At 46.8% G+C, this 19,776-nt stretch overlaps 1 protein-coding gene across 1 annotated transcript in view; it reads right to left on the bottom strand.

The window, feature by feature from the left end:
• Positions 1–19,776, bottom strand: part of HID1 (HID1 domain containing) — a 64,859-nt gene that overhangs the window by 28,327 nt on the left and 16,756 nt on the right. The window contains exons 2-6 of the mRNA XM_030208325.1: positions 17,407–17,556; positions 11,789–11,959; positions 9,025–9,138; positions 6,399–6,505; positions 4,370–4,489 (exon numbers count right to left, since the gene is read on the bottom strand). Of these exons, the coding sequence (XP_030064185.1) occupies positions 4,370–4,489; positions 6,399–6,505; positions 9,025–9,138; positions 11,789–11,959; positions 17,407–17,556 (662 nt within the window). The remainder of the gene's footprint in view (positions 1–4,369; positions 4,490–6,398; positions 6,506–9,024; positions 9,139–11,788; positions 11,960–17,406; positions 17,557–19,776) is intronic.

Raw genomic sequence — 19,776 nt, 5'->3', positions numbered from 1 at the left:
GGGAGGCCTTATATTTTCAAATTGCAGCAAGACCTCTACTAGGTCTTACTCAGAGGATGTCCTATTTTCGGGGAAACACGGTATGTTACTATGAATCGATTGCTTATTCTTTCAAAAAGTACTAAGACTAGGGGACACTCCATGAAGTTACACACGGTAACACTTTCAAAACAAAACAGAAGGAAATATTTTTTCACTCAATGAATAGTTAAGCTCTGGAACTCATTACCAGAGGATGTGGTAACAGTGGTTAATGTATCTGGGTTTAAAAAAAGGTTTGGACAAGTTCATGGAGGAAAAGTCCATATTCTGCTATTGAGACAGAAATGAGGAAAGGCACTGCTTATCCCTGAGATAACAACATGGAGTCGGGATTCCGGAATCTTGCTACTCTTTGGGATTCTGCCAGGTGACCTGGATTGATCACTGCTGAAAGCAGGATACTTACTGAGCCAGACGGACCATCGGTCTGCTCCAGTATGGCTATTATGTTCATCACAGAAGCCAATGAACCTTGAAAGCAAACCCTCGAACCAGGGGTAGGCTGGCAGTAATCTGAGCCCCTGGGTAATAAGAGTCATGAGCCCCTAACCACCTATCAAAAGTGATTAAACTAGATGGAAGCTAAGGGAGGGTGGGTCTGGTCCCTCTATGTTAATAGTTTTTTTAGTGTGCGTTTTTACTTTGGCTTATGCTTAGAATTTTGTATATCTAACATTATGATTTATGTTTTTATATGTTCTACTCGTATAAGTTTCACCCCTGAAGCAGCCCTGCTGGATGAAACATGGCCGGGTCAGGCGCCATTGTATCCAATTATTCTACAATAAAAGGCATTTTATCAACCTTTCATCGTGTCTGCTTCTTCGTCATCAATTCCATTGGGACTAGCGGACCACTTGCCCATCTGTTTCTTATTTTAAAATTCTGCTTCAATGCTTGTAGTGTTTTTGCACAGAATTTCCCCATGCTAAAGCCTGAAATTCTCTCCTGCCTTTTCCCTCCTCGGGCTCCAGCCTCCCCTGCTTCATCTCTCACTCCAGCTGCAGCTCTCTCTTTCCCTCTAACTCCCAGCAAGACCCGTAATTCTGGCTGCCCCCAAAGTCTTCTCCCACATGAAATACCCCCACTTCTCATTATTTCTGTTCCTCTCCACAGCTATCATTGTATCTCTCCCCACCCTCACCCCCTCCATGGCATACCCTTAAGCTTGATCTCTCCCCACAGCAGTGGCACACTCTGCCTCCTGCTTTCTTTGTCCCCTCAAACCCCCCCTGGCATACTCAACTACTACTACTACTACTACTACTATTAAACATTTCTATAGCGCTACTAGACTTACGCAGCACTGTACAAATTAACTTTCACTGCACTCCTAATCTCCAGGGCACGTCACCTTGCTATGTCCCCCTCCCCCCGGCACACTCACTTGCTATGTCCCCCCTCCCTCAATGGCACCTTCCTAATGCTCTGTCTCCCCTCACTCTCCATGGTACCCACTGCATCAGCTGCTTCCCCCCCCCCCAGTGGCAGGAGGAGGAGGAGGCAACAGCCCCTGTGGCTCACCTAAACAGCTGGGTGTATGCCAGCTGAGGAGGGAGAAGTGGTCCAGTGTCCTTCCCCTGCCACGCAATCTCTGTGGGGGATGGGGAAAGAGACCGAGGACAGACCCAATGATGGCAGAATTCTGCGCGTTCTGTGGGGGTGGAGAATTCTGAGCAAATTCTGCACTGCACAGTACGCAGAATTCCCCTAGGAGTATAAGTTGCTCCTGAAACATGAAACTTGAAGCTAGCCAAGTAAAGCTTGCCTGCCAAGATTATAGCCTTCCTTCTCATCTAAACAGGGTTAACTGGCTAAGTTTAGTCAACCTGTGCTGAAAGTCTTCTCCTTACCGTGGGAATGACAGTAGCAGTGATGCATTGATATACCATCTTTCTGTGATACAACCAAAACAGTTTATATATATTATTATACAGGTTCTTTCTCCATCCCCGGTGAGCTCACAATCTAAGTTATTTGTACCTGGGGCAATGGAGGGTTAAGTGATTTGCCCAGGGTCATAAGGAGCTGCTGTGGGAATTGAACCCAGTTTCCCCAGTTCTCAGCCCACTGCACTAACCAATAGGTTACTCCTCCAGTCCATGAATGAATCTTCAGCCCACAGGGTCATCTACTATAATAAAACTCACCCTCAACGTTCTGAAGACGACGTTCTGAAGTCACTCAGTCACTCACTGAAGGGTTCATGGATTCATGGTGGTGAAGCCACAACACTGACCATGTCTCTCTGCCCCGCCCTCGCATGACGGACCAATCAGAAAAAACACCCTCAACATTCTGAAACACAAAGGACCATCACAACACCGTTCCCAGGCAACACTAGGCAACGTAAGACGGACCAATCAGAGGAAACTACGTGACAATAAGGGAGGAGCATTCCCCAGCAGAATGGCTTATTATCTGTGCAGCAAGGAGAGCACAGAAACACCGCTGGAACGAGAGAGGAATATTCCTGCTGTGAGTATGTGCAAAAATAGACCGGGGGGGGGGGGGATTTTTAAATGCCTAATGCCAGTACTGAAGAGTGCCAGAGGGCCTATAGCACAGACTATATTTGGGATCGCTTGACATGGAGTCAGAGGAGCCGGAAAACAACGTGCCCGTCACCATCTGGGACGTGGGCGAACAGGACAAGCTGCGGCCCAGCTGGAAGGATTACCCGCGACCCAGCCAGGAGCAAACAGTGACCAAGGAAGGGGGAGGAGTACTCCTTCCCTGCCTAGGAATCGCTGGAGACTGGCTGCCAAACTAACGAAACAACCGCACACCGACGCACCACCTCCATCATTCGAAAGGCATCCACTCTTTCTTCAACAGAAATGCAAACTAATAATACAAAACAAACAAAGAATACATGGTTTCTCAGGTGGCTGCAGGTAACTCCCCACCCCATTCCTCTTCCCCTTTTGCCAAAGCGGCCAAGGACGTGCCCAACCATCCCCAGCCTCAGGCAAGCTGTCTCCACCTAGGGGATTCCCCGAGCACCCGGAAAAAGACGGCGCTGATTCCTGCAGCACATAAAAGTTCCAGTATTCCCCTGCAGCCGGCCTGAAATGGACCAAACATACCAGATCACCCCCCGACGGCCCGAGACCGTGCTCTTCTCCCTTCCGCCAACTTAAAACAACCATCCCCGTCCTCAGGCAAGCCGTCACCCACCTCCAGGATGCCCAGAACCCCAGCCCAATGGAAAAAGATGGCGCTGCTTCCAACAGCACATTTCTCTTCCAGCATTCCCCTACAGCAGCCCTGAAACGGCCAAAAATACCGACAGACAAAGAACATGCTCCTCTACCTTCCACCCATCTAAAACAACACTGCTGCCTCAGCACAACACAAAAAAAAAAAAACATGGGAAAAAAAAACAACACTCAACAAAGGCTGACCCCCCTACAACCACATTTACATTTCACCAACAGAAAGACCCCCTCCACAAACCTCCTTGACAGACAAAACCACACACACACAATACAACAGAAACACACCCTCAAAGCCACACACCAATCCAAACCACTTTGCCAGCACAGCACATCCCCCAATCAAAAAACAAAACAAAAAAAAGACACACATCAACAACCTGCACACACACCGCACCCTCACACACACACAAAATAACTCTGTGACACATACACACACACACAAAAAAAACCACATGCTAGCGCCCGTTTCATTGGTTTCGGAAACGGGCCTTTTCTACTAGTAACATAAGAATAGCCTTCCTGGATCAGAGCAATGGTCCATCTAGCCCAGTATCCTGCTTCCAACAGTGGCTAATCCAGGTCACAAGTACCTGGCAGAAACCCAATTAGTAACAACATTCCATGCTCCATTTCTGTTTTATTAGGTAACTAGATTCTTTTGACTATCAGTCCCTTACAAATCTAAAAAATAAGAAAGTTTAGAGATCAAACAAACAATCTCATCAAAGATTTATTTGCTCCCTCTATTTCTCCCTCACTCTTCCCCACATCACAGGGGGATCAATTATCCTCCCCCTCCATCTCAGTCTACTCCTCATCACACAGCACCAAGGGTTTACTTTGTACAAAGTGGTATATAAAATCAATATATCCTGTCCCATCACCTTCCTTCTCAGTCTGCTCCTCATCTCATATGCAGGAAGCCCTCCCTCCCCCCCCCCCCCCCCCCCCACGCCATCTCAGTTTGTCCTTCAGACAGCACAAAAAATCTCTCACCCTTCCCCCTCCATAATCTGCTTCTTCATCTCAAGGCACGGAGGGTCTCACACCCTCCCCCCTCTTCGTCACACGGTATCGGAGGTCTCTCCATCCCTTAGGTGTCTTACCTGTTCTCCGTGGAGCAGAAGAACTGTACCCAGGGGTTGATACCACTGCCACTCTCGGAGGATGGTGCCAGGTACATGGCTTCCGAGAAACAAGTCAGCAAAAGCTTCAACAGCTCAGTCCTTCCAAAACACAAGAGGAGAAAGAGAGGAATGTCAGGGAATTGCAATAAGAACCTCTAATGAAGGAACCCAGAAGAACAGTACAAGAAAACTGTTGCCCTCCCCACTACCACTAATGGGAGGGTCCAGGTGCCACCATATATGATCTGAGAATAAAATAACTACTCCCCGGTAACCATTAAAGACTTAACTGTAGCTCTATAAAGTCTCCCCCTAACCAACTTAAACAAATACTTACCTAGAGACAGGATCCATTTTTTATTTCCTGCATGGCAGTTTCTTCCTGTCCCTTTGGACTTCAGCTCATTTGAAACCAGAGCTGGGATCCGGCACCACAGACTTTCACTTACAGCTACTCAGGAATTTTTTGCTTACTTACCGTATTTTTCAGACTATAAGACGCACCGGACCATAAGACGAACCTAGGTTTTAGAGGAGGGAAATAGGAAAAAAAAAATTTTCCTTTTTCCCTCCTCTAAAACCTAGGTGCTCCGGTGCGTCTTGTCCGAGTTCGGGATCGCCCTCCCCTACTCACGTCACGCGATGTTCTCTGGTGGTCTAGTGACGTCGGGGCAGGAAAGAGCCCCCTCTTTCCTGCCCAGCGCGCTGCTCTCCGTCCTCCTGTATGTATGCTGCCTGACGGTCTCGGCGAGATTCAAAATGGCGGCCGAGACTTCAATTCTCGGCGGCCATTTTGAATCTCGCCGAGACCGTCAGGCAGCATACATCATACAGGAGGACGGAGGGGGCTCTTTCCTGCCCCGACGTCACTAGACCACCAGGGAACATCGCGTGACGTAAGTAGGGGAGGGCGATCCCGAACTCGGGGGGAGGGCGATCCCGAAATCGGACCTCGCTACCTTCGGACTATAAGACGCACCCCCCATTTTCCTCCCAAATTTGGGGGGCAAAAAGTGCGTCTTATAGTCCAAAAAATACGGTATATCTTTTCCCAAATTACTGGCAAAAACCATTCTGAAGCCCTGTAATTCAGAGGCTCTAAATGTAACCACCAGGTGTCAGCATTGCACAATGATAGACTCTCTCCCCCCCCCCCCCCCCCCCCCCGGGGCTATTGCATTCTTGTGCTGTCCAAGTTGGTCAAAGAGTTTTCCCATTTGATTCAATTCCAGCGGCATAGCGAGGCCAGCTGACACCGAGGGCGGGTCGCCGCTGCACACCCCCCCCCCCCGGGTGCAGCACGGCGCACCTCCCCCCTCGGCATGCGCATCTCCCCCGCAGTGCATCTTTACCGCTGGTGCTCCGCCCCGCCGAGAGCACGTCGGCTCCGTTGGTTCCCTGCTTTCTCTGTTCCGGGGCACAGAGAGCAGGTAACCAGCGGCGCCGACACCCCCCCAGCGCGTGCACCCGGGGCGGACCACCCCACCGCCCCCCCTTCCTATGCCACTGTTCAATTCACTTATTATGAATTGAATCAAATGGGAAAACTCTTTGCTATAGACCAATGAAAAGGCAGGCAAATCAAGAGCAAGTTAGCTCTTGTGAAATGAGTTGCCACTGAGGTCTTTCAATCTACTAATGAATCCTGCTGTTGACAGAAATTTGGACAAAGACACTTTTAGCACTGGGTATTGTGAACTGTGGTGTACTTGAATTACCCCCACTACCACTACAACAGTGATTTACGAACAGATAATCTGACAGGACAGTATTAGCTGGAGGAGTAGCCTAGTGGATACAGCACTGAGCTGATAACCAGGGAAGCCTGGCTCAAATCTTGCTGCTGCTCCTGGTGATCTTTGGCAAGTCACTTAACCCTCCAATGCCTCAGGTACAAACTTAGGTTTCAGGCACTTCGGAAACAGAAATGTATCTAGTGTACCTGAATGTAACTTGCCTCGAGTACTACTGAATAGGTGTTGAGTTAAGCCCAAATCAATCTCCTTACCTGTTTAAGTCATGAATGTAGTGGGGCTGAGGGGAGTGAGCGAAGCCAACGCCAGCCTCCCAGATGTACTCACAGCTGTCAAGCGAGTGAATGTCCTCCACAGTCTCCTGCAGCACAGAAGAAGAGAATTGGAGGTCAGCATTTCTAAACAGACACAGTGGAAACTTCTCAGGGAAAGTGGAGACCCAACAGTTTCAGGTTATGTTGCTGATACTAAGACAGTGTCAGGTGAAATGTGCAGGAGCTGTGACACTCCATCACTGCCGCTCCTATACCATCACATAGAGACAAATCTCACGGGGAGTAGAGAATCTCTGAGTTCACATTCAAACATGTAGCTCCCCCTACTGGAAGGGGCTCCAAGCTTCCCTCACTGCAAAGACACCCCCTGTCTGGATAATGAATAATCAACACTTATAGGCTCTCATAGCCCTTCAGATCTAAATCCTGTCTGAGAGCACCCCCTGCTGGAGGACGGGATTAGCAGGATAAATTCATTTGCATCTACATCCCCCCTCTAGTGGCTATCCTAAAGAGTAACATGGGTTGAGAAAAACTGAGGTTCAGCGAGTGCTGCTACGATGAGCGCCCCGAAGGAAGATGCAGAGGCGGTGTTAGGCATAAACCAACAAAACCATTGCTTAGTGCCACCAGTTTCACTTTTTAATCATTTCCCCCCACAGGCCCCCTTCTTAATTCACAATGCCTCTCCTCCCCCAACCCCTCCATTTAGGGAGTGAATGAGTAGCTTAATGGTTATTGAGGTGGCCTGAGAACCAGAGGAACTGGATTTCCCACTGCAGCTCCTTGTGACTCTGGGCAAGTCACTTAACCCTCCATTGCCCCAGGTACAAAATAAAGTACCTATATATAATATGCAAACTGCTTTGATTGTCACCATAGAAAGGCGGTATTATCAAGTCCCTTCCCCTTTCCTTTCCAACAGACTAGGGTCACCTCTGATCTTCCATGCTCAGTGCATAAGTGGAGGTTAATAAGCCTGGAATGTGATTCTTTGCCATTGTTAAAGGCTTATCTTGCACTGAATCAGCACCATTATTCTTGTCAATAAGCTAAACCAACTGGCGCCCTCTGCTGGAAAAGAACTGCCCTGTCCACCTGACATGTATAACCCTTCACCATCTGGCACCTGACCCTCTCTGTCCACGCTAGGCTTAACCCTTCACCGTCCAGCAAATTACCCTCACTCTCTGTCTACTCTGGGCTTAACCCTTCACCATCCGGCGCATAACCTTCTGACTACGCTAGGCTTAACCCTTCCCGTCCGGCAACTGACCCTTTCTCTGTCTATGCTACTTTCCTCTTTGAACACTGCTTAAAGTGCCTAACAGCAAAGATGTGTCAGCACGCAAACCCCAATGGGTGCCAATTAATGTCAGTAATTCATTGTTTGATTGCTAATGGCCCGTGCCCAAATTTGGGTGACCTTTATAGAATCTAGGGGTTTCTGTGCAAAATTGCAGACGTAGGTTATTAACACTGGCAGTTACGCACATAACTGGCAAATTAGGTACTAATTTGCACTAACTTGGAGATAATTGGTTCTAATTGGCACTACTTGCTATTCTAGCAAAATAGCGCTAAAAATCTACAGCGTGTAACTGCGAAGGGGAGAATTCATGTGGGAGGGATGTGGCTGGGTCAGGAGTGTTGTAAACATTTATGTGCTAGAATCAAATCAGTTACACCAGCATTCCATAACAGTAATTACGCACATAATGGACGAGACAGAATTTGCGCTTACCGAATGGCATCTTAATGCCTAACCTTAGCCGACCTGTACAGAATTTACCCCTATATGTGCCTGGATGAATTCATTCACAACACCTCTACTTCCTCCTTCGAATCAGTCTCACCCCTGTCCCCGGGAAGTGCACACCCTTGCAACATTCAGCCCCATCAAAAGAGTGTACTATCTGATCAAAACCATAGAATTGAAATCTCACCATTACCCCCTCTCTGTTGGGCCATGGATGGTGTCTGAGAAGTGAGAGAGGAGATAGAAGGATGAACGTCTCTGTTTCTGAGGTGCAAGAGTAGCCCTTTAAATCTATCCATCATCTATACCTGAATCTCCCTAAAGAACTAGGGGTGATAGAGCAACACCCTGCCTGATGACCCTGGAACTCTAAAAAAAATGATGGGGGAAAACCTAGCGCCCATGTTACTCGTCACATGGAGCATATTAAAGCACCACAGTAAGCTGTCCTGCCTCAGGCTCCCAGTTCACCTGCACATGGAGGCGAGTCAGAACAAGAGCTGAATCAACAGTAGGGGCCATGCTCAGCACATCTGTGCTGTTGCCCCATACATGACCTAACAGCACCCTCCCTGCTTTATTTCCAGTAGTTCACACAGCATCCTCAGCAAACACTACACTGAGAAAGATGATGCAAGAGTCCCCAAAGCCTCATGCAGGGCAGCTCTGCATCTGTAAACAAGCCAAAAGGAAACAGGAAGAGGACAAGTTACTGCCCTCCCTCCCCCCCCCCCCCCCCAACATTCTTGTCCTCCTCCAAGGCTGGGACTGGCTGTCCCCCAGACACTCTGCCATACAGCAAAGCCTTCCTAGCGAGCCACCCAGACAAGCATTGCCTGCACTCACCGCACCATTCTTCTTATGGCTCTGGACTGTGAAATCTGGGCAGAAGAGCAGATCTGCAACAGCAAGTAATAAGGACTCCGCCAGTGGCCTGGCATTTTCATCTTCTTCACTCCCCTGAGAGAGAGAGAGAGAGAGAGTCAGACCCTCAGTCACAGCCCAAAATGTGTATCCTGGAACCAGGGGCGTAGCCAGACTTTGGCGGGAGGGGGAAAATTTTAGCCCGCCAACCCTCTTGACCCCCCCCCCCCCCCCCGCTGCCAACCCTCCCCCGCCGCCGCCTACCTTTGCTGGCGGGGGACCCCAACCCCCGCCAACCGAGGTCCTCTTCTTCCGGCGCAAGGCTTCCTTCTGTTTCTGTGAGTCTGACGTCCTGCACGTACAACGTGCAGGACGTCAGAAACAGAACGAAGCCTTCGTGGGAAGAAGAGGACCTCGGCTGCCGGGGACTGGGATCCCCCGCCAGCAAAGGTAGCCCACGGCGACGGGGGAGGGTTGGCGGTGGGAGGGGTCGAGAGGGTCATCAGCAGGGGTCGTCAAAGTTGGTGGTGGTGTTGGCGGCAGCGGGGGGAGTCAGCAATGATGAGGGGGGGGTCGGCGGCGCCAGGGGGGGCTAAAATGTGCCCCCTCATCTTGGGCTCTGGACCCCCTCCCGCCGAAGTCTGGCTACGCTCCTGACGGAGACAAACTTTGTCCCCATGTCATTTTCTACTTTGAAGTCTGTTAATGAACTGGACTGTTATTTATGTTTGAGTGATGCAGATGACGATATTTTGATTTTTTGGTAATCAATAGAAATAAAACATGGAAAATAAAATAAATGATACCTTTTTTTATTGGGCATAACTTAATACATTTCTTGATTAGCTTTCGAAGGTTGCCCTTCTTCGTCAGATCGGAAATAAGCAAATGTGCTAGCTGACAGTGTATATAAGTGAAAACATTCAAGCATTACTATGACAGTAAAATAGATACCATTGGAGATTCTACATGGAATGTTGCTACTATTGGAGATTCTACATGGAATGTTGCTATTCCACTAGCAACATTCCATGTAGAAGGCTGCGCAGGTTTCTGTTTCTGTGAGTCTGACGTCCTGCACGAACGTGCAGGACGTCAGACTCACAGAAGCAGAAGCCTGCGCGGCCACATTGGTGATCTACAAGGGCCGACTTCTACATGGAATGTTGCTAGTGGAATAGCAACATTCCATGTAGAATCTATAGAAATCAAACAAAATAAAACATGGAAAAGAAAATAAGATGATACCTTTTTTATTGGACATAACTTAATACATTTCTTGATTAGCTTTCGAAGGTTGCCCTTCTTCGTCAGATCGGAAATAAGCAAATGTTGGTAGATGACAGTATATATGAGCGAAACATCAAAGCATTTCAGGGACAGTCTAACAGGATGGGGGTGGATAGGTGAGAGTCATGGAGACAGGAGAGCTATACAATTTACAAAGCATTATAATTTTATGCTTTGGAAAAACAAGTAAACACGCTGGCCACACCTAGCAAAATTTGCATGGGGGATCCTGTACATTCCTGATACCAGCACATCTTCTAAGAAGACATCTTCTATTGCAGGAAGGACTGTGGAAGACGGGACAGCTAGACTGAATCCTGAGATTGCGGATGACTTATTTTTCATCCACAGATTAAAAAATCATAACAGCGCTTCGTAGGGTATATTTCTCCCCTTCTAGGGTATACAAAAACTGGCAGGAAGTCCTCTCTGTGAACCCCATCTACACTGTCCCAAACCTGGTGAAAACTTTCACACGTTGTGCGCACGTCAACAGCTCTCTGCATTGCGCAGAACACTCTTTGCATTGCCTGGAATTCTTAAATGAGCTCATCATCATACATTTTAATAGTGTGCGGCCATGTTGCGTGCTCATCCCCTCTCTGCGTTCTCCACCTAAATACATGCCCGCACATCCATAATGACTTTCTGTATTGGCCTCTTCAATCAGCCACAAGAAAGAACACATTCTTTTCTAACAGAGTCAAATTTGTATCTTGAACTGAACCCAACATCCGCTGTCTGCTATAAACACATTTTCCCTAAGAGGAAGACAGAGAGAAATTATTTTTTAACAGCTGCAATGGAGGTCTGTGCTATAATAAAATCAGAGAAAATTACAAAAGCTGGACAGGGCTAGCTTATTTATTCAGCATGGAGCTTCTCATTTTCTCAGTTGCCTCTTCCAGACATAACCCTCTCCTTTGACCGCTCTGATCACACCTCCATCCTAGAGATTTAACCGCTACAGGAAGACTCAGGCCGAGCCACCATGTGTGCACAGCACTGAGGGCTGAATCTCAGCACTGCCAGAATGATCCCCTCTCTCTTATCACTTCCAACTAGGGTGAGAACCAGAGACCCTGAATCAAAAAAGGTAGAGGCAAGACAGCAGCTGGAGCCTGCACACCTGGTCTTCTTGGTTCTACAGCCCAGGACACCCACATGCCCCTAGAGTAGGAATGGAAGGGTGCAGTTACAGCTGTTTGCTTTCAGTCCGTGCAAAACCAGCATCTTATGTGCAAACTTCCAACAGAAGGAAGGGAGCAGGGAACAGGGAAGTGGGGTTGATGGGGGGAAAGGATAAAGCCTTATTTGTACTTTCTCAGAGGTGATGATCATGTGTGTAATATCATTAAATCAGCAAGATGCCATGGTCACGAGGGGGTGAGGAACTTATATTCCCTACACCCACACTTATCACAAAAAGGTCCCTTCACATGCAATGGATACAGACCCCTCCTCGGCCAGCTCCAGGGACAGTGGACCAGAAGAAGCCTCGCCAGTCGGGGTCCTCAAAGATGTATGGTAGGATGCGGGTGAGAAGCCGAGTGCAGTTCAAGACAATCTGCTTCTCCTTCTCAGAGTTACAGCCACTTTCAGCTCCCTGCACCAGCTTCTCCACAGCCTGCAAGATGAAAACCACGCAAGTGTCAGAACATAGGGCTTCCATATGTTGCCAAGCTTCTACAAAGCTACCTGTCTACTTACCCACCCTCTAGAGTGTACACGCTGCCATCCACGCTGCAATTTATATGTCTAACTGCAGGAAAAATGCAGTGGCGTACCAAGGTGGGGGCGGTCCGCCCCGGGTGCACGCCGCTGGGGGGTGCTGTGGCGCGCGCCTGCTGCGAGAGTTCGCTAACTTCTCTCGTTCGCTGCAGCTCCCTCTGCCCCGGAACAGGTTACTTCCTGTTCCGAGGTAGAGGGAGCTGCAGCGAACGAGCAAAGTTAGTAAACTCGCAGCAGGCGCGCGCTGCAGCACCCCCCCCCCCCCCCAGCGGCATGCACCCGGGGGGGGGTCCGCCCCCCTAGGAACGCCACTGGAAAAATGTTTAAAATTTGGTGGAAGATCTACTGCAAAACAACCCAGAACAAAGTAAAATAAATAAATAAAGGTATCTCCACAAGAGACTCAAGAAACAGAAGCAGGAAGTTTGGAACATTGGAGGGAACTCACACAACTGTGACCCCTGATGCAGACAGTTGCCAAAACATGGCTGTGTCAGGTTTTGTATTATCAATAAATCCTCCCATACTGGTTTGTTTCCTGTCTTCTGCTGTGCCTTCCAAGTTTCTCCTGACCAGGTTGTATTTTCCTGACCTCACACTGACTGCCTCTCTTTGTTACCGACAACAATAACTAGGCCTCATCGATAAATTATTAACATACAGGTAGCGGGTTATTAGACATGGGATTGGAGGAAGGAAGGGAAAGGATAATCTTACATGCTCTCCAAAAGATTTGGGGACGTTAAAGAACTCAAACCTCCCCAAGTTTTCAACTGCAAGTACTGAGGACCACAGAGGAAAATGATTTTTTAATTTATTTGTTACATTTGTACCCCACATTTTCCCACCTATTTGCAGGCTCAATGTGGCTTACATAGTACCGTAATGGCGTTCGCCAAGTCAGTTGATAACAAATACAAGGTTATATTGTGGTCTAATGAGGTAGGTGTGTATCAGACACCATGAGGGTCGAAGGGAATGTAGATTGTATATTGTCCAGTACGATCCTTGGTTATGCTATGTTTCTGGGTGTGGGGATTTAAGGTGGATCGGTGGGGTAAGCCTTTTTGAAGAGGTTGGTTTTTAGTGCCCGGGGACAAGAGGGGGGAGGGGTGCAAGTGTGTTGAGGGTAGAGGTGGGAAGAAGTAAAAAAAAAAAAAAAAAAAAATCAAATTGTGATATGTGCGCTTTAAGTTTGGCAATGTATATAGTTATTATACAGGTTTTTTTTCTTTGGAATGTGTTCTGCCAATAAAGAGATTTAAACTAAAATATTAAAATATAGGCCAGCTCCATGGCTTAGGCGACTGAACTGCAACACTGGACTTTAGAAGGGGAATTATTTTTTTTTTCTAAAATCTTCCCGTAGGTGCAATGTACAAAACCTGTGTCAGCTCTTTTTGTGGCACCAGACAGAACAGCAGTGGTGAGTGGGAGACCTGGACTCAAACTTGGGCAGGTTTACTACTACTACTACTACTACTAATAATATCAAGCATTTTCGAACACAGAGCCCAAGGTGAGGCAAGAATCAGGTACTGTTCAGTCCTGCAGACTCTATTCCAGGAAACCCACCAGGGCCTCTGCTTCTTCAGAGGTGGCAGTGACCAAAAACAAAGGTAAAACAGTTGCCATAAAAAAAAAAAAGTTTCAGTAGTTTATGGCAAAGCACAAGAGAAAAGAGGAGTATTTCCTGGAGTTTTATGATAAGGTTTTTGCCCCTCCCCCCCCCAAGCCCACAATATGTGATTCCCGAGATACACCATCATCCTCAGGGCTGTCAGGAAAACAGGTACACAGCAAAAAAACACACCACACCATAGGAGGCAGGTTCATTCTATTGAAGCCAGACCTACAACAAGGGGCACAGCAGCAATGTGGAAGCCATTTTTTCCTTCTGTAAACAACCACTTGGACATAAGGCAGGTTGGTGCACACAAGAGACAGATACAGTACACTAGTGCACTAAATTCACAGTGGTTCGTTTCCAATTAGTGCTAATTTTTCTATGTGCTGTGATAATTTCCCTTGCAGCGATGGCTATAGTGCACAAAAAATTTGCACTAAGTATTTTTTGGGGGGTGGGGGTGTTTGTTTACTTAACTTTTTGAAGAAATTCACCCAAGGCAATGTACAGCAAATATAACCCAGACACAGACAATTAAACAGTAAAATATTCAAATAACCCAGACGTAGACAAAACAATTAAAAAGTAAAACAGTCAAACAACCCAGACGTAGACAAAACAATTAAAAAGTAAAACAGTCAAACAACAATACACATTATAGCATAGTATGTTGCGTATAATAGCAACACAATACATATCAAAATATCTTAATAGGCAGCTTAGGGTGTAAACAAAGGTGGAACATAAGACACAGATAAGAGGAGTTAGGCAGCAATAAGAGTGACTAACTTAAGGAAAAACTGCCTAAGGAGTCTGAAATGGCCTATAAAACTTATCTCGGCTAGGGCAGGAGTGGATAAGGAAGTCCTGCTCCAGGGGATAAGATAGAGGTCTATAAAATCCTGAGTGGTATAAAACTGGTAAAAAGTGAATTGATTTTTTTCACTTTTTTCAAAAAGTACAAAGACGAAGGTACACTCTCTGCATGGAAATACTTTTAGCACAAATAGGAGGAAATATTTTTTCGCTTAAAGAATAGTTAAGCTCTGGAACTCGCTGCCGGAGGATGTGGTAACAGTGGTTAGCGTATCTGGGTTTAAAAAAAGGTTTAGACAAGTTCCTGGAGAAAAAGTCAATAGTTTGCTATTGAGATGGACATGGGGGAAGCCAATGGTAGTATGGAATGTTGCTATTAATTGGGTTTCTGTCACATACTTGCAACCTGGATTGGCCACTGTTGGAAGATAATGGGCTAGAAGGACCATATTGGTCTGACCCTGTATGGCTATTCTTAAGTGTAGATGATGTTGTTCCTTGTGTGTATGACCAGCTCTTAGTTACCTCTTGGGAAGCAATGCACTGCACAAGTTTTGGCATAATTATTGTGCATAAACATTTTAATGAAATGCATATGGACTTACTGCTGATACAGCAAACTCTGCTAACTTTAGTGTAGTTTTACTCGGCACAATTGAGGAAGTAAAATAAAGTTTTAACTTATTATTGCTTTCAAGAGAAGGCAATAACAAGTTTAAAAAAAAATTAGGCACACAAAGACTGGAGATTCCCAATTTCAAGACCAATAGACACAAGATCCCCTGACCCAAGGACCCCGATCAACCCCACCCCAGGATACTAGCCAAGCAGACCCTGCTCAAGACTGTCCTGAGACCAAAGAGTGCCCAACCCCTCCCCCTCACTAGACACATCCCCATCCATTCCCACAGAAACTGTCAATCTGTTACCTACAGGGATGTTGTAGAGAAGTCCCACCTCCAGTCAGGTAGCCCCTGTGCTACCTTGGAGGAGAGAGGTCTCCTAGAAGGAGAGCATCACCCTGGTGAAGTAGGAAGTACTCCTGTAGCCAGGACCTGCCCACCAGGGGATGTATTATCCTTTCGCACCGAGGATATATCTCCAAATGTTGCCCGGGAGGGAAAGGTTAGGACAGCTGTTGTACTTGGTGATTCGATCATTAGGCATATAGATAGCTGGGTGGCTGGTGGACGTGAGGATCGCCTGGTGACTTGCCTGCCTGGTGCGAAGGTGGCGGACCTCACGCGTCACCTAGATAGGATTTTATATAGTGCTGGGGAGGAGACGGCTGTCTTGGTACATGTGGGTACTAATGACATAGGAAAATGTGGGAGAGAGGTTCTGGAAGCAAAATTTAGGCTCTTAGGTAGAAAGCTGAAATCCAGATCCTCCAGGGTAGCATTTTCTGAAATGCTACCTGTGCCACGCGCAGGGCCCAAGAGACAGGCAGAGCTCCAGAGTCTCAATGCGTGGATGAGACGATGGTGCAGGGAGGAGGGCTTTAGATTTGTTAGGAACTGGGCAACATTCTGGGGAAGGGGGAGCCTATTCCGAAAGGATGGGCTCCATCTTAACCAGAGTGGGACCAGGCTGCTGGCATCGGCGTTTAAGAAGGAGATAGAGCAGCTTTTAAACTAGAAATGGGGGGAAGGCCGACAGTCGCTCAAAAGAGCATGGTTCGGGATAAGGTATCTTTCAAAGATATCACCATAACAGGGAAGATAGAGTATCCTGATAGTGAGGTTGCAAAAGAGATTGTAGTAGATCGGGTGGATGTGAAGCGACTGTTCACGCTATCCAAAAATACTAGGACTAGAGGGCATGAGTTGAAGCTACAGTGTGGTAAATTTAAAACGAATCGGAGAAAATTTTTCTTCACCCAACGTGTAATTAGACTCTGGAATTCGTTGCCGGAGAACGTGGTACGGGCGGTTAGCTTGACGGAGTTTAAAAAGGGGTTAGATAGATTCCTAAAGGACAAGTCCATAGACCGCTATTAAATGGACTTGGAAAAATTCCACATTTTTAGGTATAACTTGTCTGGAATGTTTTTACGTTTGGGGAGCGTGCCAGGTGCCCTTGACCTGGATTGGCCACTGTCGGTGACAGGATGCTGGGCTAGATGGACCTTTGGTCTTTCCCAGTATGGCACTACTTATGTACTTATGTACTTTCCAACCCGACCTATGACCCTCCCACCCTCACGCTCCCGCCATACATACTTTATCAAAGAAGAGCATCCTTCTCCTTCAGCGGCTGCTCTTGCCTGCTGCCATTTAAAATTGGTAGGGTTCAACTGTGGTCACCAATTCCAGCTGATCTGCTACCATTTAAAAAACGGCAGCTAGCAGAAGCAGATTCTGAAAGAGGAGGACACTTTCCCTGAAAACAGAAAGTATGGAGGACCATCAGGGGTGCGCCTACAGGGTGAATAGTGGGGATGGGGCTAGAAGTGAGAGTGGCTGAAGGGAAAAGTAGGGAGGGTTGGGGGCTCTGTGGTTGCAGGATACACTTGCTCAAGGATCCCTGCATATTTGGCACTGGACCAGAAAGCTTCTAAGTTAAAACGAAATTTGCAGTTCTCTATGGGATAAAAGCCCATCATGCATCTGTTTCAAGGCCTTCATCAGGCCAATGTAACAAGACTGCAATACAAATCTAATTAACTTTAACTTTGTATTTGCTGTAATAAAAGTAATGATTCATAAAATTCACTACAACAGAAAAATAAAAAGTTTAAAAGTACATTAGAACAGTAGTAAGGGTCTGGTTTTCAGAATTGGTGGTAGGCATACAAATCTCTCTCATGCCTTTTCATTATATTTGTTTAATTGCACTATGATGGAGCACAGCCATACCAAGAGGGGACCTGGGGAGCAAATGAGACAGGGGCATCCCACCTTGTAACACAGAGTAGCAAGGTTCGAAGGAGACTCTTCCCTCACTGCTCGGATTTCTGCTGCCGGCACCAGAGCAAAGACATCCTGAACTGAGGTGGCCGTATCCGCCCAGAACTGGTCCCAGAAAGCATCGTCCGTTGCCTCCACTGGCTGTAATGAGGCATAAAAAAACAGTTTTTGGTTAGCTTGTAGATCAGAGGCTACTAAACACAGAGTAAAATGCAGAAGGTCATTTACTATTTCAATTTGCTTAACCACCCCAGAACAATGTACAATAGAACATATGAATATAAACCACACACATTATAATACATAAAATGTACAAAAAAATCCTTTCTCCAGGTCTGACCATCTGGTACTGCCCTTTACCTAAGGCTACAAATAGCTTCTGGAGGCTGAGGGACAAAAGAGGGGCCCTTTCAAGACCATCTAACACCATACCTCCTTTACCCCTCTATCACCACAGCATTATTAGCAAATAGGAACAGGAAGTGATGTCGGGGACAGCTCTACCATGACAGTGCAGGGCCTGCAATAGCGCAGGGTCACAAATGATTGCTCCAGTTTCCTCCTTACCCTACCCTATTGGACAAGCTCCATCTCTCTCAGCTGCTTGGCAAAAATATCATATGCTCAACATATTAGTTCACTTTGAGATGCAGAAACAAAGGTCAATGAACATATCATCATAGGCAACACTACCTTATTGAGCCCATTAGTTGGTGAAAGGCAAATTACACACAGGTCAGATCAAGGGACTGGTGCCCTCAATCTCTCATGCTTATAAGTGCTGTAAGATTTCTGAGGACAAGCTGACGATAGCTGTGCATGAATGAGGTACAATTGAACTGCCTTGTGACCAAGAAGAAAACAGGGGTGATCTTAAAAAAAAAACTGAAAAATGTCCATTCATGTTTGAAAGCCATTGAAGCTAGTGATGGAACATCTGAAAAGTCTTTACTTGTGAGGGAAGCTTGTGGAGAAGTTGACGGAAAAAAAATCGAAGTATACCAAAAAGGGGGGGATAGGGGGTGTTTGGCCTCAAGGGTTGCGTTATATGCAAGTAACAAGGACTATGCCTCCCGTTTTATGTCTGGGTATTTTCTCACACAAACGGAGCTTATTTTTAACCCCTAGTTTTTGAATGATCCACCTTGAGCCTGTTCTATCCAGGGAGCATTTTCATTTTTATTGTCTTCTAACTATTAGTTCTTCATAAGCACTGTTATCCTTTAGTTTCTTATATGTTGTTGGTCCATTAAATAATAACTGCCACATCACTTCAATGCCCCATTTCCTTGACCTGTCTGCAACATCCTTGCAAACTCCCCTTTCCCACACCATGAACAAATTAGTGTCACGTTGGATAGTCACTTCCGCACGGTGAACGTTCGCCTCCCGCGGGGCAATCGTTCATAAATCCTGCTACCTCAGCCATCCACGATCATCAGCTTTTCTTGTAAAGGTCACAGCCACTGCTACAACCATGAGATGCGGTTGTCGAAAATATTTCAATCCATCACCACACAACCACAAGACATTTCCACAGTAATCCATAAGACCAGCAGCAGGTGTCAATAAAGCAGCCACTGTCCAGGAGTATCGAAAGAGACTGGAGGGTGAGTGAGGTTTTCCTTTTGCAGTGTCTTCAACCTCTAGATCCAATTCAGTAAGACACCCCATACCGTCAAAGCCAGATTCTATAACAGGGAGCCTCCAGTTAAAGGATCCCTAAAATCTGCAACAGGAGTATATTTTATAACAACACCTGGGCGCACAAGTGTTACTATAGAATATTAGCGTAACCCAGTATCAGAACACCTTATATTTAGGGGAAAGGGAAATGGGACTTGATATACCACCTTTCTGAGGTTTTTTGCAATCTACATTCAAATCGGTTTACATATATTCAGGTACTTATTTTGTACCAGGTGCAAGGGAGGGTTAAGTGACTTGCCCAGAGTCACAAGGAGCTGCAGTGGGAATCAGTTCCCCAGGATCAGGGTTACCATATGTCCGGATTAACACATGTCCGGGCGTCCGGATGGGTTTTGCCAGTCCGCACGTTTGATCGGATTTCTGGACAAACAGGCGGGCCTATCCTAGCCTCTCCTTACTTACTATCTACTGCCATGGTGGTCTAGTGATCTCTTCGGGGCAGGAAAGAGCAACGATGAAAACAGGCTGCTTCTTACCAGCCCTAGCAGGGCCTTTCTTCTGCCACATCCCACCTTCTCTGATGTAACTTCCTGTAAGCAGGACATGACAGCGGAAAGACCCTGGCGGGGCTGCTCAGAGGCAGCCTGTTTTCATCGTTGCCTCTCCCGATCAGCTGCTACCCCACTGGAGGACCATGAAGGCGATACTAGA

This window comes from Microcaecilia unicolor, chromosome 6, assembly GCF_901765095.1.
Source record: "Microcaecilia unicolor chromosome 6, aMicUni1.1, whole genome shotgun sequence".
In the NCBI taxonomy this organism is placed as follows: domain Eukaryota; kingdom Metazoa; phylum Chordata; class Amphibia; order Gymnophiona; family Siphonopidae; genus Microcaecilia; species Microcaecilia unicolor.
The sequence above is the reverse complement of the archived record's forward strand: the minus strand, read 5'-3'. Positions and strand labels throughout refer to the sequence as shown.